Below are 27,203 nucleotides of genomic sequence, written 5' to 3'. Positions count from 1 at the left end.
ACTTTGAATGCCCATGACCTTCGATCCCTTAGATGGCACTGCATTAACAACCAACATCATTGTGTAAAGGATCTTACCCGGTGGCTCAGGAACACTTCAGAAAACCATTGTCAGTTAACACAGTTTGTCACTACATCTACAAGTGCAAGTTAAAACTCTGCCATGCAAAGCGAAAGCCAAACATCAACAAGATCCAGAAACACCTCCGCCTTCTCTGGGCCTGAGCTCATTTGAAATGGACAGACGCAAAGTCCAGAAGTTTGCTGTCGTCTGATGAGTCCACATTTCATATTGTTTTTGGAAATCATGGACATTGTGTCCTCTGGAAAAAAAGAGGAAAAAGACCATCCAGCATCCAGACTGTTACCAGCGCAAAGTTCAAAAGCCAGCATCTGTGATGATCTATATGTGGGGGGGAACTTACACATCTGTGGTGGCTCCATCAATGCTGAAAGATATATCCAAGTTTTGGAGCAACATGTGCTGCCATCCAAGCAGATCGTTTCTTCACTGTATGATCCTGTCTCATATTGAATATTGCTGCACAACTTGGTCCATTGCTGGTATGACAGTACTAGGGGTGATCGAGCTTTTTCTGTTGCTGGGCCTAGACTCTGGACATGAGAACCATGACATGAGAACCATGACAGACTTTGATCTTTTTAAAGCTCGACTCAAAACTCGTTTGTTCAGACTGGCTTTTGATACTTATTAAGCAGTGATGGTGCATTTTTTTTTCACTTTATTTTTTGAACGTTAACTGTTTATGTACACTGTCTTTTCCTTGTTTGATTTTAATGGAAAGCACTTTGTGCACCTTGTGTGTTGTAAAAGGCTCTATAAATAAAATTTGATTGATTGATTGATTGATTGATGACAGTACTAAAACCTTTTGAGCAACTTTATAAAAAAAGCCATCAGTGTTTGCCAAAAAGCCATATTCCACTCATTACTGTGAAATTCTAGAGAAATGCCATCTTTTAAGTTTTAATAATTTTATAAGGTTTAAGCGTGCTTGTCTCATTTACAAAACTCTCCATGGCCTAGCCCCTCCTCCTCTGGACGTATTTATTAGACATAGAGATCCTAACCTAAGGACTAGGTCTGCTTCTTGAGGGGACTGTGAGGTGCCCTTTAGATGAACTGCCACAGGACAAAATATCATTTCTGTGAAGGGTTGTACAATCTGGAACAGCCTTCCAACAACTATACGAGACAGTCCCACCCTGAGTGCTTTTAAAAATGAGCTTAAAAAATTACTCAAAAACAATCAAACCTGTCAACACAAGTGCAATGTACATAATTTCATGTTTTGTATTTATTTATTTATTTATTGTAATTATTGTTTGTTGTGTGTCTGATGACTACAGATGGAAAGTAGCTTGGCATATTTACACTATAGCATGAAAATGTACAAAGTGATCATTAATGTGCATTGTCCTCATCAAATAAGGAATAAAGAAAGAAAGAAAGAAACGTCTTTTTCAGGGACGTCCCTGCTTATTTCAGCAAGACAATGCCAAGCCACATTCTGCATGTGTTACAACAGTGTGGGTTTGTAGTAAGAGTGCGGGTCTTAAACTGGCCTGCCTGTAGTCCAGACTACAGGCAGGCGCATTATGAATTGCCCAACTCGCAAAATACGACAACAGAGACCCTGGACTGTTGAACAACTGAAGTCGTACTTCAGGCAAGAATGGGAAAGAATTCCACCTACAAAGCTTCAACAGTTAGTGTCCTCAGTTCCCAAACCCTTATTGAGTGTAAACATACCACTGTCCCAGCTTTTTTTAAACGTATTGCAGGCATCCATTTCAAAAGGAGCAAATATTGGCACAAAACAATAAAGTTTATCAGTTTGAACATTAAATATGTTGTGTTTGTGGTGTATTTAATTGAATATAGGTTGAAGAGGATTTGAAAATCATTGTATTCTGTTTTATTTACATTTTACACAGCGTCCCAACCTCATTGCAATTGGGGTTGTAAATATACTCAACAAAAATATAAACGCAACACTTTTGGTTTTGCTCCCATTTTGTATGAGATGAACTCAAAGATCTAAAACTTTTTCCACATACACAATACAACCATTTCCCTCAAATATTGTTCACAAACCAGACGAAATCTGTGATAGTGAGCACTTCTCCTTTGCTGAGATAATCCATCCCACCTCACAGGTGTGCCATATCAAGATGCTGATTAGACACCATGATTAATGCACAGGTGTGCCTTAGACTGTCCACAATAAAAGGCCACTCTGAAAGGTGCAGTTTTGTTTTATTGGGGGGGATACCAGTCAGTATCTGGTGTGACCACCATTTGCCTCATGCAGTGCAACACATCTCCTTCGCATCATCCGTGAAGAGAACACCTCTCCAACGTGCCAAACACCAGCGAATGTGAGCATTTGACCACTCAATTCGGTTACGACGACGAACTGGAGTCAGGTCGAGATCCCGATGAGGACGACGAGCATGCAGATGAGCTTCCCTGAGACAGTTTCTGACTGTTTGTGTAGAAATTCTTTGGTTATGCAAACTGATTGTTCCAGCAGCTGTACGAGTGGCTGGTCTCAGACGATCTTGGAGGTGAACATGCTGGATGTGGAGGTCCTGGGCTGGTGTGGTTACACGTGGTCTGCGGTTGTGAGGCTGGTTGGATGTACTGCCAAATTCTCTGAAACGCCTTTGGAGACGGCTTATGGTAGAGAAATGAACATTCAATACACAAGCAACAGCTCTGGTTGACATTCCTGCTGTCAGCATGCCAATTGCACGCTCCCTCAAATCTTGCGACATCTGTGGCATTGTGCTGTGTAATAAAACTGCACCTTTCAGAGTGGCCTTTTATTGTGGGCAGTCTAAGGCACACCTGTGCACTAATCATGGTGTCTAATCAGCATCTTGATATGGCACACCTGTGAGGTGGGATGGATTATCTCAGCAAAGGAGAAGTGCTCACTATCACAGATTTCGTCTGGTTTGTGAACAATATTTGAGGGAAATGGTGGTATTGTGTATGTGGAAAAAGTTTTAGATCTTTGAGTTCATCTCATACAAAATGGGAGCAAAACCAAAAGTGTTGCGTTTATATTTTGCAATAATTTCAAACTTTTTTTTACATTGTCCTTATGGGGTAAAGCACTGTGAATACGTCCCAGTACACTGTATGTACCATAAAGAGAATATTTCTTTCAGTGTTTTTGCTATTTGGTAGAACATTTGGTTGAACAGATGTACAGGTAAATTAGATTTTGAATACTGACAAATTTAGACTTGTAGACTGCATTGCACAACAGTTACCTGTACACACACCACCTCCTGCATGTGGTGAGAGGAATGGCTGTGATTCAGTGGATGCAGTGAAAAAGTGTGGATGTCTTAGTTAAAGTTTGTCCTTTTGCCAGCAAAGTTGGTGTGACAGTACTGTCGTCCATGTGCTTCTGCAGGTCAGGCCCACATCTTGCATGTTGCATCGTTAAGAGTTACATGGGCCTTGTGGGGGCTTGGCAGTTGCCCCACAAAGGGGGCTTGAACCCCGTGTATACCTGCTGGCAGGTCTAGTTATTATTTTTCTCCGCTAAAAGTATCTGGAGCTCAGAAACCGCAAAGGTGGTAGGTCTAAAATCACCACTGTTACTCAAATCCAGAAACAGTGAACTAACTGCTCAGCACATCAAGTGCTGTTGCATCAGAAATGTGAGCACGAGAACTCTGGGATACGTATTGGACATCTTATACCAGTGCCTTGCTAATTCCGTGATCAGTTCTGATCTCACACACACACACACACACACACACATGCACACACACGCACATGCACATTGAAAAGCTTGCCTGTTCTTCAGATCCCCAACAGAGTGGCTAACTGGTTCCACGTTGTTATCAGCAATTTGCCAAACAACACGACACAAGAACATGAGCCAGTTTAGCAAGGCAACTGTGTCCAGCCAATCAAAATTACCGTAGATGCAAAGAAAACTGATGAGTCATGGAGGCTGAGTTCAAGCAACACTTTAATTTTTGCAAAGACATACCTAGCTTGAGCGGTTTACTACATGCTCTTTTGACAAAATAAATGTTTTTTGAAGTACATCCTGAATGTATTGTCTCTTATTCCATATATGAATGGACTAATGGTTCGTGGCAAAATCTGCACAACAATGTAACCAGCAAAAATAGAGTCAGTGAAATGTTTAGGAAACCATTGTCTTATAGCATGACTCAACATGGGCATAATATATGAACCCATACACAACATGAGCTGAACGCCATGGAGGAGGATTGTGTTCCTGGCTTTTCTAGCATCTTTGTTTGTCGTCTTTGCAACAAACACAATCTTGAAGTAAGTGTAAACAATAACCAAACCAACAGTTATTAAATACATTGGATACATAATGTCTCTCTTCCTGATTATGTAAGTATTCGGGAAGATAATCTCTCTAAGACAGAGCACTTTGGAGTGAAAGAAACTTAGATGCTCAGTTGCCAAGGTGACAAAAAGATCAGGAAGAACAGAACACGTGCTTATGATCCAGATTACACCGATCAGAATTCGGGTTCTCTTGACCGTACAGATCCGAGTGTGATGAAGGGGCAGACAGACGGCGATGTAACACTCCACCGCCATGCAAGCCAGGTTCAAAGGAGTGTTTTCAGTGGTGAAAATTGCAATCAGCATTAAGATGCAACAGAAGGAGGCATTCATGTTGTTGTACATTGTGTAGGTGAGGATGAACAGGATGACTGACACTGTCAGCTGGATCGTGTCATTGATCACCAGATGAATGAAAGGGATGTACCAGGGATTCGTGTAGAATACCTGCAGGATGGAATCAAAATATAAGAAAATGAAAATCCTCAAAATTGCCAAGACAGGACAGTGTTCAAATATTGGATCAGTATTTTTAGCACTGCTTTTAAAGAACTGATAACCCACAGTCTTATTCTGCTCCCTTATCCTAACATCAGGGTTTTCATCAGTATTTTTAGCAGGGTAATAGAACTGAAAAATCATCTTTAAAAAGCTGGGGGATTAGCAGCCAGTTTTGCATTATGGGCTTATGCCTTCTTTGCCCATCTAAATACGCTAAGAAGCTCTGGAATTAACTTAATTAAAGACCATGATATTTTTATCTTTGACATACCATGTTTCCAAAATATTGGACAATCAGGTACTTTAGCTCAAAATAACATCCAAATCATGAGATCCCAACAACATTTATTGAAACTATAACCGTTACATGTACATTTCTATTATGGATTTGATTAAAGAATTAACAGGCAGTACTGTCAGTTCTTTTATTCATCTTGGCATAGATGATGCAAGCTGAGTCAAAGCTGAATGTTTCTGCCTCATCTCGTTCAATAGAAATTATAAGGAGGTTGTCCAGGGTTTCTTCTTTCAGTCTGTTTGGGGTGGGTGGGTGGCGGTGGGTCTTAACCCTCCTCATAGTGTAAAAGCCCCTTTTTCAATCTGAAAATATAAATTACTTGAAACCTCAGCCTTGGACTGACAGTCTCATCACAGTGCATGTGTATTGATGCACTTACAAGTAAATGCATTTTATTTTCTTTAAAGATGCTTCCTTCCCACTGTCGCCAAGTGCTTGCTCACAGGGGGTCGTTTTGACTGTTGGGGTTTTTCCATAATTATTGTATGGCCTTGCCTTACAATATAAAACGCCTTGGGGCAGCTGTTTGTTGTGATTTGGCGCTATATAAATAAAATTGATTTGATTTAATTTGATTTAATCATGTTTTCTAAAATCTAAATTATTAGAAGTTAGTAACAGGTTTAATGTAATACTAGGGTAAATTACAAAATGATCATATGTGAAATTCGAAATTCCTGTTGTTGAAAAATTTCAATTCAATTTCAATTTATTTTAATTTATATAGTGCCAAATCACAACAGAGTTGCCTAAAAGCACTTCACACAGGTAAGGTCTAACCTTACCAACCCCCAGAGCAACAATGGTAAGGAAAAACTCCCTCTGAGGAAGAAACCTCAAGCAGACCAGGCTCAAAGGGGTGACCCTCTGCTTGGGCCATGCTACAAACATAAATTACAGAACAATTCACAGAACAATTCTCAGATGAATATACAAGAAATGCTATTGGTGCACAGGACAGGAGGATCGCCAACACAAATACTCCCATTTGCAAGGTCCTCTAACAATGCTAACACAGCCACTATTAGTGCCATTTTACACATAACTTTACGCATGCTTTATATCCATAAATATAATTGCAAACACGTGGGTGTGTTAAATGTTCATCAGTGTGCACATCACTCCGATGACTTCTTGTTTTCACACTATTAACAGTTCCCTGCGTCACCTGTACATGTCGGAGATGGCGCAATAGCTGTAGAAACGTGCATATGACAGCCACGATTTTTTCGTGATGCACCACACATTTCCACGCTCAAGTCACTTTTGATACATCTGCACGTGGACATGGAGACGGACGTATACCAGTTTTTTGTCCGTACGCAGGCTTTGTACATGAGGCCCCTGGTGATTTAAGTCATTGATTTGAGTTCATTCATGCTAAATTTTTTAGCACACTCTGTGTGATTTGTATAACAGTTTGAAAATTCATTTTATACTCTGAAATATAGATTTAGTTCACAGAAAATCATCAACCCAAGACCTTTGTCTTTGACTGTACTGTGCATTACTGAAGGCTTTTATCTTTTATTTATTTTTTACCCAAATTGCAGCATTTCAGAAGCTGAGGGTCTGGGTTTGTGACTGTCCTGGATCAAGAGGTGCTTTTGTTTTTTGCTTTTCTGTTTTTCTTTTAAATGAATGAAATAAATATTAAAAAGAAAAAAAAAAAAAAAGAAAGAAAGATCCAGCATTTGGACTCGGCCATCATAACTGTATTTGTATGTGTTTGAAAGTGTTGACCAAGACACATTTAATAATCTTTGTAGTAACATTCATGTCTGTGGGTCCACGGCCTTTCAGATCAAGAGACGCCTAATAAGGGCTGATCAAGTCATGAGGTCGATGGACAGAGGTGTTTCATGATGCTAATGATGTTGCAGGACAATGAGGGTGCAAGTTATAAGAGTCCTGGTGCTTCCAGTCTTACTGTGGTTTTGAGAATTTGAAGTTATCAGTTGCCAAAGGGGGATGAGTGCATTTCTTTAGTATCAGGGGCTTCATTTTCAAACATTTAGATGCAGATTTGTGCTTCAACAGTGTGTACAAACATTTCAACACAAAATATGGAATTCATCAACATGTACTTGGACGAATGTGTCTGAATATACACACAGCTCTGATTGTGGTTACACACATGATCACGTGGCAGAGCAGAGAAACTGCAAAATTTCCTAAAATGTTTAAGTACACAACTCATTATTACAACCCCTGGCAAAAATTATGGAATCACCGGCCTCGGAGGATGTTCACTTCAGTTGTTTAATTTTGTAGAAAAAAAAGCAGATCACAGGACATGACACAAAACTAAAGTCAATTCAAATGGCAACTTTCTGGCTTTAAGAAACACTATAAGAAATCAGGAAAAAAAAATTGCGGCGTCAGTAACGGTTACTTTTTTAGACCAAGCAGAGGGAAAAAAATATGGACTCACTTCAATTCTGAGGAAAAAATTATGGAATCATGAAAAACAAAAGAACACTCCAGCACATCACTAGTATTTGTTGCACCACCTCTGGCTTTTATAACAGCTTGCAGTCTCTGAGGCATGGACTTAATGAGTGACAAACAGTACTCTTCATCAATCTGGCTCCAACTTTCTCTGATTGCTGTTGCCAGATCAGCTTTGCAGGTTGAAGCCTTGTCATGGACCAATTTCTTCAACTTCCACCAAAGATTTTCAATTGGATTAAGATCCGGACTATTTGCAAGCCATGACATTGACCCTATGTGTCTTTTTGCAAGGAATGTTTTCACAGTTTTTGCTCTATGGCAAGATGCATTATCATCTTGAAAAATGATTTCATCATCCCCAAACATCCTTTCAATTGATGGGATAAGAAAAGTGTCCAAAATATCTACGTAAACATGTGCATTTATTGATGATGTAATGACAGCCATCTCCCCAGTGCCTTTACCTGACATGCAGCCCCATATCATCAATGACTGTGGAAATTTACATGTTCTCTTCAGTCATCTTTAGAAATCTCATTGGAACGGCACCAAACAAAAGTTCCAGCATCATCACCTTGCCCAATGCAGATTTGAGATTCATCACTGAATATGACTTTCATCCAATCATCCACAGTCCACAACTGCTTTTCCTTAGCCCATTGTAACCTTGTTTTTTTTCTGTTTAGGTGTTAATGATGGCTTTCGTTTAGCTTTTCTGTATGTAAATCCCATTTCCTTTAGGCGGCTTCTTACAGTTCGGTCACAGACGTTGACTCCAGTTTCCTCCCATTCGTTCCTCATTTGTTTTGTTGTGCATTTTCGATTTTTGAGACATATTGCTTTAAGTTTTCTGTCTTGACGCTTTGATGTCCTCCTTGGTCTACCAGTATGTTTGCCTTTAACAACCTTCCCATGTTGTTTGTATTTGGTCCAGAGTTTAAACACAGCTGACTGTGAACAACCAACATCTTTTGCAACATTGCATGATGATTTACCCTCTTTTAAGAGTTTGATAATCCTCTCCTTTGTTTCAATTGACATCTCTCGTGTTGGAGCCATGATTCATGTCAGTCCACTTGGTGCAACAGCTCTCCAAGGTGTGATCACTCCTTTTTAGATGTAGACTAACGAGCAGATCTGATTTGATGCAGGTGTTAGTTTTGGGGATGAAAAATTACAGGGTGATTCCATAATTTATTCCTCAGAATTGAGTGAGTCCATATTTTTTTCCCCTCTGCTTGGTCTAAAAAAGTAACCGTTACTGACTGCCACAATTTTTTTTTTCTTGATTTCTTATAGTGTTTCTTAAAGCCAGAAAGTTGCCATTTGAAATTACTTTAGTTTTGTGTCATGTCTGTGACCTGCTTTTTTTCTACAAAATTAAACAACTGAATGAACATCCTCCGAGGCCGGTGATTCCATAATTATTGCCAGGGGTTGTATGTCGAGTTAGAAACCGATGTGTTGCCTCATTGGTGACAAAACTACAAAAAGAAACTTGTGTGACATAAACAGCAGCTTCTGACCATGAATAAGCACATTGATCTCAGTCTGCCACTACAAGGAACAAAGAAAATAGTTCCCCGTCTGCAGTTTTGTATTAAAAATGCTTCCATATCAAATTTCAAGAGGAATGATTTCATATTAATAAAGAAACTCACCACAACTCACCTTTGAATCCCATATAAAACACATTTGTAAAACAGTCGTACACAGCTAAACTTAACCCCACACTCTCCCTTTCCAACTCCAAAAAGCTCATCCATGTCTCTCCAGACTGGACTATTGCAATGCATTTCCCATTGGGATTCCTGGCAAGAACAAAGACTTCAGTATGTCCAGAACAGCGCCACCAGGGTCCTGATGAGAGTGCGTAAGCATGAGCACATCAGTCCCATCCTCTGTTCACTTCACTGGCTTCCTATTTCTGACTGGAATCACTGACAGATTTTCACTGCTTACTTGCTGTGGTAACCCCGAGTGCAAAACAAGGGAGCAGCTGAAGGAACTTACTTACTTTTCAATGTTTATATGGTAATGCCCCATCATACTTCAACGAAACTCCTCACTGCTCACTGTCCTGCACATTCTCTTCGCTCCTCCAACACTCACCATAGAATCTTTTAACCCAATGATTTAACTGATTACATTTTTACTTCCCCTGTTGTTTCATGATTTTTTTTTAAACTGCCAATTTTGTTTGTTTTTAATGGATTGTTCATTTTAATTACAACCCTAATTCCAATGAAGTTGGAATGTTGTGTAAAATGTAAATAAAAACAGAAAACAATGATTTGCAAATCCTCTTCAACCTATATTCAATTGAATACACCACAAAGACAAGATATTTAATGTTCAAACTGATAAACTTTATTGTTTCTTTTGCAAATATTTGCTCATTTTGAAATGGATGACTGCAACACGTTTCAAAAAAGCTGGGACAGTGGTATGTTTTCCACTGTGTTACGTCACCTTTCCTTCTAACAACACTCAATAAGCCTTTGGGAACTGAGGACACTAATTGTTGCAGCTTTGTAGATGGAATTCTTTCCCATTCTTGCTTGATGTATGACTTCAGTTGGTCAACAGTCCGAAGTCTCTGTTGTCATATTTTGCGTTTCAAAATGCGCCACACATTTTCAATGGGTGACAGGTCTGGACTGCAGGCAGGCCAGTGTAGTACCCGCACTTTTTACTACGAAGCCACGCTGTTGTAACACGTGCGAATGTGGCTTGGCATTGTCTTGCTGAAATAAGCAGGGATGTCCCTGAAAAAGATGTTGAACACACCCCCATACACACCCATCACAGATGCTGGCTTTTGAAGTTTGCGCTGGTAACAATGTGAATGGTCTTTTTCCTCTTTTGTTGAGAAACATTGTTCTTAAACTGTTGGACTGTTTTTCATGCAGTTGTTAACAAAGTGGTGATCCTCACCCCATCTTTGCTTGTGAACAGCTGAGCCTTTTAGGGATGCTCCTTTTATATCCAATCATAACACTTAACTGTTTCCAATTAACCTGTTCACCTGTGGAATGTTCCAAACAGGTGTTCTTTGAGCCTTCATAAACTTTCCCAGTCTGTTGTTGCCCTGTCCCAACTTTTTTGAAATGTGTTGCGGGCATCCATTTCAAAATGAGCATCACGAAAAAATCGTGGATGTCATATGCACGTTTCTACAGCTACTGCGCCATCTCTGGTGGTTGGCTCTCACTGCGGTATTGTATCACTTCCTGTTCCGGAGCACAGCGGTGTTTTTCTGTATCTGTAGCTGTTTAATCTGTGCAGTTAGATTGATCCTAGTTATCTAGATTACGATTGTTTCCCAGTGTAATCTTTACGTGCCTTAACTAAAGCACTCCTTCTGCTGAATCACCTCTAAATTATTTACACATTATTCACTTTGCGTGTTTTTAGGAATCTGCTAGCTTAGCGTAGCTACTAGTTCTTAGACGATTTAGCATGGCGGCTTCTCCTGTCTCTCCCGCACTTTTCTGCTCTGGGTGTGAAATGTTTAGTTATTCCTCGGCCTCCTTTAGCAGTAACGGTACTTGTAATAAGTGTAGCTTATTCGTAGCTTTGGAGGCCAGGCTGGGCGAATTGGAGACTCGGCTCCGCACCGTGGAAATTCTACAGCTAGCCAGGCCCCTGTAGTCGGTGCGGACCAAGGTAGCTTAGCCGCCGTTAGTTACCCCTGGCAGATCCGAGCAGCCGGGAAAGCAGGCCGACTGGGTGACTGTGAGGAGGAAGCGTAGCCCTAAACAGAAGCCCCGCGTACACCGCCAACCCGTTCACATCTCTAACCGTTTTTCCCCACTCGACGACACACCCGCCGAGGATCAAACTCTGGTTATTGGCGACTCTGTTTTGCGAAATGTGAAGTTAGCGACACCAGCAACCATAATCAATTGTCTTCCGGGGGCCAGAGCAGGCGACACTGAAGGAAATTTGAAACTGCTGGCTAAGGCTAAGCGTAATTTGGTAGATTGTAATTCACCAGTCGGCAGTAATGACACCCGGTTACGCCATCGGAGGTCACTAAAATTAACATTAAATCGGTGTGTAACTTTGCAAAAACAATGTCGGACTCTGTAGTTTTCTCTGGGCCCCTCCCCAATCAGACCGGGAGTGACATGTTTAGCCGCATGTCTCCTTGAATTGCTGGCGTCTGAGTGGTGTCCAAAAAATGAGGTGGGCTTCATAGATAATTGGCAAAGCTTCTGGGGATAACCTGGTCTTGTTAGGAGACACGGGCATCCATCCCACTTTGGATGGAGCAGCTCTCATTTCTAGAAATCTGGCCAATTTTCTTAAATCCTCCAAACCGTGACTATCCAGGGTTGGGACCAGGAAGCAGAGTTGTAGTCCTTACACACCTCTCTGCAGCTTCTCTCCCCCTGCCATCCCCTCATTACCCCATCCCTGTTAGAGACGGTGCCTGCTCCCAGACCACCAACAACCAGCAAAAATCTATTTAAGCATAAAAATTCAAAAGAAAAATAATATAGCACCTTCAACTGCACCACAGACTAAAACAGTTAAATGTGGTCTATTAAACATTAGGTCTCTCTCTTCTAAGTCCCTGTTGGTAAATGATATAATAATTGATCAACATATTGATTTATTCTGCCTTACAGAAACCTGGTTACAGCAGGATGAATATGTTAGTTTTAAATTAGTCAACACCCCCGAGTCACACACTAACTGTCAGAATGCTCGTAGCACGGGCCGGGGCGGAGGATTAGCAGCAATCTTCCATTCCAGCTTATTAATTAATCAAAAACCCAGACAGCGCTTTAATTCATTTGAAAGCTTGACTCTTAGTCTTGTCCATCCAAATTGGAAGTCCCAAAAAACAGTTTTATTTGTTATTATCTATCGTCCACCTGGTTGTTACTGTGAGTTTCTCTGTGAATTTTCAGACCTTTTGTCTGACTTAGTGCTTAGCTCAGATAAGATAATGATAGTGGGCGATTTTAACATCCACACAGATGCTGAGAATGACAGCCTCAACACTGCATTTAATCTATTAATAGACTCTATTGGCTTTGCTCAAAAAGTAAATGAGTCCACCCACCACTTTAATCATATCTTAGATCTTGTTCTGACTTATGGTATGGAAATAGAAGACTTAACAGTATTCCCTGAAAACTCCCTTCTGTCTGATCATTTCTTAATAACATTTACATTTACTCTGATGGACTACCCAGCAGTGGGGAATAAGTTTCATTATGCTAGAAGTCTTTCAGAAAGCGCTGTAACTAGGTTTAAGGATATGATTCCTTCTTTATGTTCTCTAATGCCATATACCAACACAGTGCACAGTAGCTACCTAAACTCTGTAAGTGAGATAGAGTATCTCGTCAATAGTTTTACATCCTCATTGAAGACAACTTTGGATGCTGTAGCTCCTCTAAAAAAGAGAGCTTTAAATCAGAAGTGCCTGACTCCGTGGTATAACTCACAAACTCGTAGCTTAAAGCAGATAACCCGTAAGTTGGAGAGGAAATGGCGTCTCACTAATTTAGAAGATCTTCACTTAGCCTGGAAAAAGAGTCTGTTGCTCTATAAAAAAGCCCTCCGTAAAGCTAGGACATCTTTCTACTCATCACTAATTGAAGAAAATAAGAACAACCCCAGGTTTCTTTTCAGCACTGTAGCCAGGCTGACAAAGAGTCAGAGCTCTATTGAGCTGAGTATTCCATTAACTTTAACTAGTAATGACTTCATGACTTTCTTTGCTAACAAAATTTTAACTATTAGAGAAAAAATTACTCATAACCATCCCAAAGACGTATCGTTATCTTTGGCTGCTTTCAGTGATGCCAGTATTTGGTTAGACTCTTTCTCTCAGATTGTTCTGTCTGAGTTATTTTCATTAGTTACTTCATCCAAACCATCAACATGTTTATTAGACCCCATTCCTACCAGGCTGCTCAAGGAAGCCCTACCATTATTTAATGCTTCAATCTTAAATATGATCAATCTATCTTTGTTAGTTGGCTATGTACCACAGGCTTTTAAGGTGGCAGTAATTAAACCATTACTTAAAAAGCCATCACTTGACCCAGCTATCTTAGCTAATTATAGGCCAATCTCCAACCTTCCTTTTCTCTCAAAAATTCTTGAAAGAGTAGTTGTAAAACAGCTAACTGATCATCTGCAGAGGAATGGTCTATTTGAAGAGTTTCTGTCAGGTTTTAGAATTCATCATAGTACAGAAACAGCATTAGTGAAGGTTACAAATGATCTTCTTATGGTCTCGGACAGTGGACTCATCTCTGTGCTTGTTCTGTTAGACCTCAGTGCTGCTTTTGATACTGGTGACCATCAAATTTTATTACAGAGATGTAGAGCATGCCAGAGGTATTAAAGGCACTGCGCTGCGGTGGTTTGAATATATTTGTCTAAGAATTACAATTTGTATCATGTAAATGGAGAATCTTCTTCACAGACTAAGTTAACTATGGAGTTCCACAAGGTTCTGTGCTAGGCACAATTTTATTCACTTTATACATGCTTCCCTTAGGCAGTATTATTAGACAGTATTTGCTTAAATTTTCATTGTTACGCAGATGATACCCGCTTTATCTATCATGAAGCCAGAGGACACACACCAATTAGCTAAACTGCAGGATTGTCTTACAGACATAAAGACATGGATGACCTCTAATTTCCTGCTTTTAAACTCGATAAACTGAAGTTATTGTACTTGGCCCCACAAATCTTAGAAACATGGTGTCTAACCAGATCCTTACTCTGGATGGCATTACCCTGACCTCTAGTAATACTGTGAGAAATCTTGGAGTCATTTTTGATCAGGATATGTCATTCAAAGCGCATATTAAACAAATATGTAGGACTGCTTTTTTGCATTTACGCAATATCTCTAAAATCAGAAAGGTCTTGTCTCAGAGTGATGCTGAAAAACTAATTCATGCATTTATTTCCTCTAGGCTGGACTATTGTAATTCATTATTATCAGGTTGTCCTAAAAGTTCCCTAAAAAGCCTTCAGTTAATTCAAAATGCTGCAGCTAGAGTACTGACGGGGACTAGAAGGAGAGAGCATATCTCACCCATATTGGCCTCTCTTCATTGGCTTCCTGTTAATTCTAGAATAGAATTTAAAATTCTTCTTCTTACTTATTAGGTTTGAATAATCAGGTCCCATCTTATCTTAGGGACCTCGTAGTACCATATCACCCCAATAGAGCGCTCCGCTCTCAGACTGCGGGCTTACTTGTAGTTCCTAGGGTTTGTAAGAGTAGAATGGGAGGCAGAGCCTTCAGCTTTCAGGCTCCTCTCCTGTGGAACCAGCTCCCAATTCAGATCAGGGAGACAGACACCCCTCTCTACTTTTAAGATTAGGCTTAAAACTTTCCTTTTTGCTAAGCTTATAGTTAGGGCTGGATCAGGGGACCCTGAACCATCCCTTAGTTATGCTGCTATAGACGTAGACTGCTGGGGGGTTCCCATGATGCACTGTTTTCTTTCTCTTTTTGCTCTGTATGCACCACTCTGCATTTAATCATTAGTGATCGATCTCTGCTCCCTCCACAGCATGTCTTTTTCCTGGTTCTCTCCCTCAGCCCCAACCAGTCCCAGCAGAAGGAACTGCCCCTCCCTGAGCCTGGTTCTGCTGGAGGTTCTTTCCTGTAAAAGGGAGTTTTTTCCTTCCCACTGTAGCCAAGTGCTTGCTCACAGGGGGTCGTTTTGACCGTTGGGGTTTTACATAATTATTGGTATGGCCTTGCCTTACAATATAAAGCGCCTTGGGGCAACTGTTTGTTGTGATTTGGCGCTATATAAAAAAATTGATTGATTGATTGATTGATCTCCGACATGTACAGGTGACGCAGGGAACTGTTAATAGTGTGAAAACAAGAAGTCATCGGAGTGATGTGCATACTGATGAACATTTAACACACCGACGTGTTTGCAATTATATTTATGGATATAAAGCATGCGTAAAGTTATGTGTAAAATGGCACTAATAGTGGCTGTGTTAGCGTTGTTAGAGGACCTTGCAAATTGTGCAATCCGACGTGAGCATGTACTCAGGGAACACCAGGGTTGACTTCCAAATTAGGATAATTGGCTCTGAAAGCGATTTTGATTACCAAGACCACTGTGGCTGGGTTAGGGTGAATCGTAAATGGTAAATGGACTGCATTTATATAGCGCTTTTCCATCTGCATCAGATGCTCAAAGCGCTTTACAATTATGCCTCACATTCACCCCGATGTCAGGGTGCTGCCATACAAGGTGCTCACTACACACCGGGAGCAATAGGGGATTAAAGGCCTTGCCCAAGGGCCCTTAGTGATTTTCCAGTCAGGCGGGGATTTGAACCCATGATCTTCTGGACTCAAGCCCAACACCTTAACCACTAGACCATCACCTCCCGTTCTGTGCACTCTGTTGCGCACAGAACTTTGGTCAGCCCACAGCGCAATATGGCGAGGAGCCAGGGGTTGTCTGTGCCCAAACAGGTGCTGACCACACTGGGCTTCATGGCATCAGGGGCATTCCAGCGTGACCTGGCTGATCAATCAGACGTGCCAGTCAACTTTGCACCAAGCCACCAGCTCTGTGGAACGCAGTCATCCGAATGTCATCCAGGTACATTCCAACATTACAGCGCATTTTGCAGCGATGCCGGTTTTCCCTAATGTAATCGGAGCTATTAACTGCACACATTTTGGTATAAAGGCGCCATCACGATGAATTTGTTTCTGTTAATAGGAACATTTTCATTCCATCAATGTTCAAATCATATATATGAGACGCAAAATGTGCATCAGGCAGTTGGCCAGTGAGCATGGGGGGCTGCTTGTATTAAAGTAGTTTATTCGTGTAATTGTTCTGAATGAAAATCAGTACGGACACCTTTGTTCTTACACCAGATTCAGGGTTTTGGCATACGGCAACTTTTAGTAGTAAGTCCATGCAAGTCTTTGTACATGAGGCCCTAGGACTCAAATCAGATCTCTGAGGTTGTCTCTGCAGGAACGAGCAGCACCAGTGGTGCCGAACAAACCTCATGTGAATTATGTCACTTTACATCTGTGTTTGTATGTATTTCTTGTTTCATCGTTAGAACAATTAAAAAAAATCTCACTGTCTAATATCGGAAGCTGTGAACACAGATCTGCTGTTGTGAACTTTTCCAGTCTTTCATCAAAAATACACAAAATACAAATCAGCCTCATCATATGATCCATCTGTAGATCGTTGGATAAATATAATGAACATTCTGCACAAAGTGGTTCAGCTTGATGAAGACATTCAGTACTCACCTCAGGCAAAAGATCAGCATGTCATGTTGAAAGATAAAAATCCATCAATTATTAATTACAACTGAAAGTAATTGTTATAACTGTGCAGTTTGTGTGTCAGCAACAGCATGTGAATATTCAAATTTGTCACAAAGTTGACCACTGCTTTATCTTTTCAGTGGACACAATCACTGAGGTTATTGTTTTGTTAACCTTTAAACATCTCTCAAAATTATTTGTGAACATTTCCTGCTTTTTCATACAAAAATCACAGTGCTCCACAAATAATCACAGATCATGTAAAATAAATATTAATGCACACACAGCTGGAAGTGCAGCAGTGAGAAACAAACACACCCAACTGTTTTGTGACAAATTTACAAACTACTGTTGTCTGACTAACAAAGAAAATGCTTTCAGTCAGAATTCATTCAAATGTGTTAAATTGAAGACAAACAGATGAAAAATCTTTTCAGAAACGTTTGCTGCAGGACTCCATTAAGCCGTCCTGGGATTCTTACCCCAGCTGTTGCATTTGACCAGAAGTGATCAGGAGAAAGCTCCAGAAAATCTCTGTGTGGTGTGTATGTCACAGGAGTCAGCATACAGTATATATTCACACACCCACACACACACACACACACACACACACACACACACACACACAACACACACACACACACACACACACCACACAACAACACACCACACACACCACACACACACACACACACACACCAACACACACACACCACACACACACACACACACACACACACACACACACACACACACACACATTGGAGACCTTGATTATGTGCACTACATGTCTCCAACCACTGGATTCAGGCTTTTACCGACACTTTGCAGATCAATACGTCCACAACAAAAACATTTCGGTGGGGTTCTGAAAACAGCTCCAGTTAGATTCTGAATTCATTCAAGACATTGTACGATGTGTAAAAGATTTACATACATATGAACCCCACATAGTAGCTTATTCACCGTATGATTGGCAGCAGTTAACGGGTTATGTTTAAAATCTCATATCAGCATTCTTACACACAGAAACTGCCTCACACAAAAAGCACATTTAATAAAAAAAAAAAAACATTATAGTCTTAACCTTTACTTATAAATGAAGTCCACATGTGCCGCTCCTTCTGAACAAAAGCATTGATGACTTGTAAGTGTTCCTTACTTCCTTCAGTTTAAAGTCTCTCTGTCTCAGTGGAGATCACTGTCAGGGAAGAAAGTCATCCTTTCTGGCTTTCAATGTGAGTGGTTGACGCTCGTGTTTGATGGGAAAGTTCTTCAGTTCATAATATCTCATCTGAGTCCAGACAGTCACAAGTTCAAAAAAGAAGGCAGCAGAAAAGGCATTTTCTTGCTGTGTCCCAGTCATTTGAAAAGAGCAGGGTCTTCTGTCCTGCATTCTGAAACAATCCTTTTAGCTTTGGTCTTACTTTAATTATGACCTCCTACTTTGATTGAAAATCCAGTTTAGAAATGGTTTCAGTTTGGTTAAGTAATCCTCAATTCTGACAAGTAAAATAAATGGACCGTGGCTCTTAAATTGCTAACTGTAAATTGTAGCTTGCTGTTACTTATTCTGCAGCTGAGGAGTTGCTGCAAGAAGATCCCTGGGATCACTAGTGCCCCCTGACATGAGGCAGGAAAAACTGCGTGCCTACCTGCTGCCTTTTTGCAGTCATTTTATGATCGCTCTGCAACCAGAAACATGTTACACATGTTACAGTTGTTGACAAAACAAAACACTGTACATTATGTACATCAGCTAAACTATGGAATTTAAGTTCATACAGCCAAAGTGTTTGGCCATTTAATGGCAAACATGCAGAGAGACAGTAATACAGTCTCCACTGCACAGCATGCCAGCAGTTATTCGGTTATTGCACAATCTATGGTGAGGCACAGCTGGCTGCTCCTCACCACATGTCTCTTTTCAGTATTTGAATGACAATGTGTAAATTCTGTGATTTTGAATAAAAAATGTTAAAACTGGTGAAGTTAAAAAGAAATTAATTTGACGTTTTCAAATCCCGCAAAACTTTGAAGAGTTCGCCGCGGTGCGAGATCTTAGCAACATTGAGAACTGCACTGAGACGCTCTGATCAGGCTGCAGGTTTAAACCACTGCCACGGACAACACCGTTAACATCGCAACATAAAACTATTTTTATATTGTGCCTAAAACTCTCATGAATATATTCTCTAGGTTTATAGACGTTGTTATTGCATTTGTTTTATGTAAACATGCGAGAATCACAGGCTGTCTCTCCGTTATTTTCAATGGGAGCTGGCTGTGAGCTACGCTCGCTTCCTGATCATGTCGTTCTGGGGGAAAGTGAAGTGTTGCTCTTTAACGTCTGATTATTGTTCTTTACAACACTGTTTGTCCTCTTTGTTCCAGACTAATATATTATGTCTGAAATTCGGTTTTGCGTTTATATAATTCCACGCAGATTAAACGTAGCAGACACGGATTATTTGTTATAAAGCATAAAAAAATACATTTTTGTAGTATAATATTCATTACAATTGTCATCATGTGGATTCTCTATATTGTTTGACTGCAGCGAATCTCTGGCGCACAAGGGATTATGGATATGTCAATAGGGCGAATTGATGTTGAAATAAAGGAATTGAATTGTTTTGACGTGTATTGAATGTTTGGTCTCCAAAGTAAGGTCAACAAGGTCGACATCCATTGAATTCATAACAGGTGGTATATGTTCCCTGTAACGGTGATAACTAAGCATGACAGATGGTGCACAGTATTCCTTATTAGACCCATATTGCATAATTTTTTTACTGAAATTGGAGCAACTTTAACTTTTGATCCCTGTACATACTGAAACTGATCTTTGTCCACCATTTTTGCTATTTTTACACCCATAACCCACAACATTCTGTCACAAATAGGACATACAAAACCTTTTTGGAATCATTATGATCAGACAATAATGTGATATAGTTTTCAACATGATTGGGAGCATTTTTATATTTTGACCTCTGTGTAATTCTTCATTGACCCCAAGCTGGCTACAGCTACGCCCTGGGATGGTGTCATACATTTTTGTGTAGGCCATGGTACACTGAGGCTGGATTCTAAGTATTGTTTGGTCACCTTCCGTGGTACCAATCAGGTCAAAATTGATGACTGGCTCCTGGACTATACCACCTGCCTTAAGCTGGGCAGTCTCCAACCAGTAAGGTGCTGTCTCGCCATGGTCTGCTTGCTCCACCATGTGCATGAAGTGTTGAGTAAACCTCTAAAGGCAGGCCACAAATTCTGCACACAGGCAACAAGAACAAAAGAAGAAAGAAGACTCCAGCTATTGTTCTGCAAGGTGGAACGTCACATTGTCGGTTTTGCTGTTAAGAACACCCTGGTCGCGTGAATTGAGCCACCATCAACTGGCAGTGAGCGAATCCTTATCCTCAGGCATTCAACAACTTCAGGCCACCATTGTCAGTGCTTACGCTCCACCCTCTACCCAACCCAGAGGAAAAAGAGCAATTCTACGAGTCCCCACACGAAGTGATATGTGGGATTCCCAGCTCAAAAGGCCTGTACGTACTTGTAGACTTCAATGCCAAAGAGGGTGCTGATCACAAGACCTGGCATACCTGCCTAGGCGTCTATGGAATGGGGCAAGATCAATTACACCAGCCAGCAACTGATGAAGCTGTGATGCTGTCATGGTCTATGCGTGACCAACACCTTCTTCAAATGCAAGGGTATCCACCAGGTGTCGTGGAGACACCAGCCGTCCCACCACTGGCACTAGTTGAATCTAGTTATCATAAGGCATGCAGACCTTGCCAGCATTGTCCTCACACGCAGATACCATGGTCCAGACTGCGATACGGATTACTCCGTCATGGCCATCGAGGGTGCTGTTGCTCCAAGGAACCTGCACCACTCCCAAGTAGAAGGGTCACCCACGCATCAACATCTGCTGTGTTGGCAGCTCAGAGAAAACATAGCAGTTCAGCCAGTTGCAAGAAGCCCTCACTGAAGATATACCAGAAGATGAAGAAGGTCTCATTGATGCCAAGTGGTTCCACCTCCAAGATGCTTTGTACAACTTGGCCATCAATGCCTATGGGAAAAAGTAGTGCAAAAATGGATACTGGTATGACACCCACTGGGAGGAAATGGAGACAATGACTAAGGCGAAGTGGAGAGCCCTCCTGACCTACAAGGCAGCGCCCAGTCCCAACACATTAGAAACCCTCAAAGCCGCCAAGAGAAAGCCCAGACAAACACCACCCGCCACTGCAAACTCATACTGGCTGAACCTCTGTAGCAGTATACAGGACAGCTGCTGATACTGAGGATGCAAGAGGCATGTGTGAGGGTATCAAGAAGGCAACAGGCCCATCCACCTCCAAGTCTGCCCTACTCAAGTCAAAGACAGGCAAAGTATCACAGACCAGGGGAAGCAGCTGCAATGCTGGGTTGAGTACTATCTTGAGCTGTATGCAACCCAGAACATTGTCACACTCACAGCCCTTGAGGACATCCCAGATCTGCCGGTCATGGAAATGCCAGACACACCACCAACCATGGAAGAGCTTGGAAAAGCCATAGATTGCCTTGTTAGTGGGAAGGCCCCAGGGAGTGACAGCATCCCATCAGAAATCTTAAAGAGTGGCAAACCTGTGCTGTTAAAACATCTGCATGATCTTTTCTGACCATCAGTCTGAATGAGACAAACGTCATGGTGCAGGCCACAATTGCTCCCCCGAGCATTGAACTTGATGAGTATAGCATTGAAGTCATGGAACACTTCACATACCTTTGGTCGACCATCTCTAACTCACTTTCCATTGATGCAGAGATGAACAGCAGGATTGTGAAGGCAGGGGTAGTTATGGCAAGACTAAGCCACAGAGTCTGGAACACCACCAGCCTTACTGAGAAGACAAACCTGTGCGACTACCAGACCTGTGTGCTACGCCAGACATGAGACAAAGCTCAACAGCTACCATCTGAGGTGCCTTAGATGAATTCTGCACATCAGATGCCAGGACAAGGTGCCCAACACAGAGGTCATGGAACGTGCCAACATGAGCAGCATGTCACCATTCTTGGTGAAAGGCGTCTTTGTTGGCTTGGCCATGTCAGGAGAATAAATCCAGGCCATATTCCTAAAGATGCACTGTACAGTGAGGTGGCAGAGGGCACTCGTTGGCTGGCTGACCATGCCTGTGCTTCAGATGTCTGCAAGAAGGACATGAAAATGTGCTTCATAATGTCAACGCGTGGTGACAGTGTGCAGAGGACTGTGCAGCCTGGCACCTTGCTGTCAGAACAGGTGCACAGAAGGCTGAGCAGGAGAGGAACCAATGCCTTGCTGAGCAATGAGCTAGGAGGAAGGAGCGACAGCGCCAGCCTCAGCAGGTATCACAGTACACATGGAACAAATGCAGCAGAGATTGTCTTTCGCACTTCTGACTGAAGTCATTCACACAGATGCAAATAGAAAGAAAGGACAAAGTCTGCAAGCCTCTCGCCCTGGTACATTTGTGATATCAAGTGTGTCAGTGGCATGGCCCAAGCAGAGGGTCACCCTTTTGAGTCTGGTCTGCTTTAGGTTTCTTCCTCAAATCATCAGAGGGAGTTTTTCCTTACCACTGTTGCCTGTGTGTTTGCTCTAGGGGGTTTGTAAGGTTAGACCTGGCTTTTGTGAGTAAGGTCGAACCTTACCAAAAGATAAGGTTGGTAAGGTTAGACCCAGAGGTGTCAAGTAACGAAGTACAAATACTTCGTTACTGTACTTAAGTACACTTTTTAGGTATCTATACTTTACTCCATTACTTATTTTTCTGCCTACTTCCGACTTCTACTTATTACATTTTCACACAAGTATCTGTACTTTCTATTCCTTACATTTTTAAAACAAACAGCCTCGTACTCTTGGCTTCAGTGCCGGTGGATGTGTGCTGACGCCTCAGCGCACATCCACTGGAAGCTCGAGGCGCCAGTGCACATCCAACCGGCGTGGCTTTACCGAGGTGCCAGCGCGGATTTATCTGACCATGGGTCCGAAGAAGGCACTGACGCGGAGGAGGGAGACGATATCAATAAGTCCCTGGACTTTTTGTCTGAGGAAATCTCTGTTGTTAAATGCAGCAGAAATCCATTATGGAGCTGGTGGAAGAAGTGAAGGCTCTCCGGATCCAGAATGCCGAGAAAGACCGGCGTCTGGTGCACCTGGAGAACCGTGTTGCAGAGTTGGAACAGTACACAAGGATGAACGACGTTATTATTACAGGAATTCATATTAAACCTCGATCCTACACACGGGCGGTGTCAGAAGACAGCGGAGGGGAGGCCAGTGAGCAGGAGGCCAGCTCAGTGGAACAACACGTGGCTGACTTCCTGCAATCTAAAGATATTCAAATGGACTGTAATAACATTGAAGCGTGCCACCCCCTGCCCAGGAGAGAGGATGGAGACAAGCGAGCAGTTATAATGAGGTATGTCAACAGAAAACATAAATGGCATTGTTAAAACAGGGACGGAAACTCAAAGGAACAAACGATTCATCAATGAACATCTGACCAAAAGAAACGCAGACATCGCCAGGAAAGCTCGTCGCTTAAAAAAATCAGGGAAAAATTCAACAGACATGGACATCCAACTGCAAAACATTCATCAAACTGAATGGAACACCAGAACAAGCGAAGGTTATGGTAATCAGGAACATCAAGGAACTGGACAAATACAACCAATAAGGTATGAGGACACAAACACATCACAACACCATGACACAGACCAGAGGAACCTATTCATCTACTACATCATCTACATCTGGAGACAAGAAGGATATAACTCACAGGATTGCTGATCATGGAAAACTAGAACTGAGAACATTTAAATACACAGACCACAATGTACTGGACTTGGAGCACGATATAGACCCGGACAATAATTTCTTCTCAAATATCAATGACAGTTGTTGCTATTATACAGATGAACAGTTTAATCAGATCATTAAAACGGATAACAAATTATCAATAATCCATTTCAACAGCAGAAGTCTGTATGCAAACTTTAACACATTAAAGAATATTTAAGTCAATTAAAAAAAAATTAACATAATTGCTATATCAGAAACATGGATCAATGAAGATAAAGGAATGGATTTTGAACCAGTCGAAGCCAGTGGTTTGCAGATTGAAGCAATGCTTCAACCTATTGTTTCGTTTATTCTTTCTTTCTTTCGCTTAATTTTCCCCCACTAAAACCCTAAAGAGCATACTTCTGTGAGTATTATTTACCTTTTCTATGTTAAACCGACCTGTTATGGTCTTCTGAAACAGTTGATAGATGTATTTTATAACTTAAAAATGGGAGCGACACTAACACGTTAGCATGTCTATGGCATTTTCAATGTTAAAAGTTAGCATGAAGCAGTTCCAGCTGTCTTCACGTTCGGGTGCATTTGTTTCATATTGTAATATTTCTTAAATTTATTTTTGTTTATATATTAATAATTTAATGATAATTATTATATACAATTTCAGAGAAAGAGACAAAAAGAACCTGAATAGAAACACAACAGAAAATAAAATATAAAAGCAACTAACAATGAACATACATACATACATACAGAAATAAATGTTTCCTGTGAACACCTAGTGACTCTTACACCTCCATTTCATCCCTGTTTTATTTAAGTTTAATGACAGTTTGTTTCGGTCAAACCATATTTTCAATGTGTTAATTTCTTCAGTGATTTCCTCCAGAACTATCTGCCAAAGTAGAAAACTGCTGCATCCTAGTAAGAGCAGAATACTACTGGAATGAATCTGAATAAGGAAAGTTTTTTTTTTTCTCACTAAATGGATGCTGCACTCACTGCAGTTTATTGTCTGGAATAGTCCCAGATTGCATTTCAGAGCTTCTAGAATTGAAACATTTTCGTGCAGGTGGTGTTGGAGGGTAATTTTGGGTTTTGGGTCTTGGGCCACATGTAGAACTAATCAGTTTTTAAATTAAGCTTTCAATTCATATAGTGGCATCTACCTTTTTTTTTTTTAAGGTTACTTTATACTTTTATACTTTAAGTAGGTTTTGGAGCACATACTTTTTCACTTTTACTTGAGTAAAGAGGTCAAGTTGATACTTCAACTTTTACAAGAGTGTTTTTAAACTGCAGTATCTATACTTCTACTTAAGTAACAAATGTGTGTACTTTTGACACCACTGGTTAGACCTTACTCTCACAAGTAAGTGCCAAAGTGTGTGGCACTTCCCTTTGACACAAGGGAAGTGCCCCCCCCCCCAAAAAACCACCACAAATTGTGGTGAGGATTTCGCGTCTACTGCCTACAACGTGCGTAGAATGTCTCAAACCTAAACCTACTTCTATGTAGGGATGGGTATTGATAAGATTTTATCGATATTAATTAATTAATTAATTAGTTAATTCTAGAATAGAATTTAAAATTCTTCTTCTTACTTATAAGGTTTTGAATAATCAGGTCCCATCTTATCTTAGGGACCTCGTAGTACCATATCACCCCAATAGAGCGCTTCGCTCTCAGACTGCAGGCTTACTTGTAGTTCCTAGGGTTTGTAAGAGTAGAATGGGAGGCAGAGCCTTCAGCTTTCAGGCTCCTCTCCTGTGGAACCAGCTCCCAATTCAGATCAGGGAGACAGACACCCTCTCTACTTTTAAGATTAGGCTTAAAACTTTCCTTTTTGCTAAAGCTTATAGTTAGGGCTGGATCAGGTGACCCTGAACCATCCCTTAGTTATGCTGCTATAGACGTAGACTGCTGGGGGGTTCCCATGATGCACTGTTTCTTTCTCTTTTTGCTCTGTATGCACCACTCTGCATTTAATCATCAGTGATCGATCTCTGCTCCCCTCCACAGCATGTCTTTTTCCTGGTTCTCTCCCTCAGCCCCACCAGTCCCAGCAGGGGACTGCCCCTCCCTGGGCCTGGTTCTGCTGGAGGTTTCTTCCTGTTAAGAGGGAGTTTTTCCTTCCCACTGTAGCCAAGTGCTTGCTCACAGGGGGTCGTTTTGACCGTTGGGGTTTTACATAATTATTGTATGGCCTTGCCTTACAATATAAAGCTACTTGGGGCAACTGTTTGTTGTGATTTGGCGCTATATAAAAAAATTGATTGATTGATTGATTGATATCGATGTCATTATCGATTCTGCTTATCGATCCGATTCCTTATCGATACCTCTTGCGAATTTTGTACTAAAAGTAGGCTTTACAGGTTTTCTATGTATTTCATTGAGTCTTAAAGTAAATAAATATGATATTGGTCACTGTATCCTTGATCTCTGGACATAAATAAAAATAAACAAAACGGTGTTTTGCTTTTAAGTTATTAATTCCGACTGGATTCTATCGTTCTAACTTGACTCGGCAGAAAGCCGCGCAAAGTTTGGAGCTGTATGAACAGAACGGATTACAATTCTCGTTTCTTTCTCGCAACAAGACAGGAATCCCAGTTACTAACTTTAATCCGCACAAAAGTGACTCACGATTTCACATATTCAGGGATGAAGGGGTGAAAAACAAAAAAAGCTGAAACCCAAAATTACCTCCCAACTGTTGTATGGCTGGGGGGGCCTGGCTGCCTTTTGTTTCTGTCTTTTGTTTTTCCTTCCAGGTGGCTTGCATTTGGGACTGAGTGGCGTGTAGCTGAGTTTATCAGGACCTCACCCTGATCACCTGCGGCTCGTCAGGACTCACAGCTGTGGTGCATCTACATGGATTGGAACATGGTGGCATTTAAGACTGGAGTACACAGTGTGTATTTGCCAGAGACTCGACCTTGTGACCAGACGGGTGAGATCGTCGTCTCTAGAGCCATCTCCCATCAGTGGATGCAGAGAACGTCCAGGTTTGATGCATGGTCTGTGAAAGAGGAGGGGGTGAGGTCTCACGCTCGTCAGCACACTTCCTGAGGTACGTTTGGTTTTGTGACTAACATTTATACAGTCAGTAAATGTGGTGTCCCTCACACCTTATTATATTGAGCTGTATGTTAGTCGTTTAAATCAGCTTCCACTGCAGTGGAGTTTTGTGAACAGGGTGTTCTATGCCTGCAGGGTGGGAAGCTGATTTGCAATTAAGCCAGGAAGTGTTTGCTGTTTGTACACCTTTGAGCGTTCTCTCTGTGTGTGGAGTGTGGACTCACACAATGATTTCTTCTTTCACAGACTCGGTTTGTCGCGGCCACCTGGGGGGTGTCGGCGGGGTCCTTGGGTCCGAACAGTTTTCTGGCTC

General features: G+C 41.3%; 1 protein-coding gene across 1 annotated transcript in view; it reads right to left on the bottom strand.

Moving 5' to 3' along the window:
• Positions 1 to 4,056: 4,056 nt before the first annotated feature.
• Positions 4,057 to 27,203, bottom strand: part of LOC117507724 (odorant receptor 131-2-like) — a 39,699-nt gene continuing 16,552 nt past the window's right edge. The window contains exon 2 of the mRNA XM_034167537.1: positions 4,057 to 4,824. Coding sequence (XP_034023428.1) covers positions 4,057 to 4,824 — 768 coding nt within the window. The remainder of the gene's footprint in view (positions 4,825 to 27,203) is intronic.

Source organism: Thalassophryne amazonica, chromosome 3 (assembly GCF_902500255.1).
Source record: "Thalassophryne amazonica chromosome 3, fThaAma1.1, whole genome shotgun sequence".
Lineage (NCBI taxonomy): Eukaryota > Metazoa > Chordata > Actinopteri > Batrachoidiformes > Batrachoididae > Thalassophryne > Thalassophryne amazonica.
Note: the sequence above shows the minus strand (reverse complement) of the source record. Positions and strands in the feature narration are given on the sequence as shown.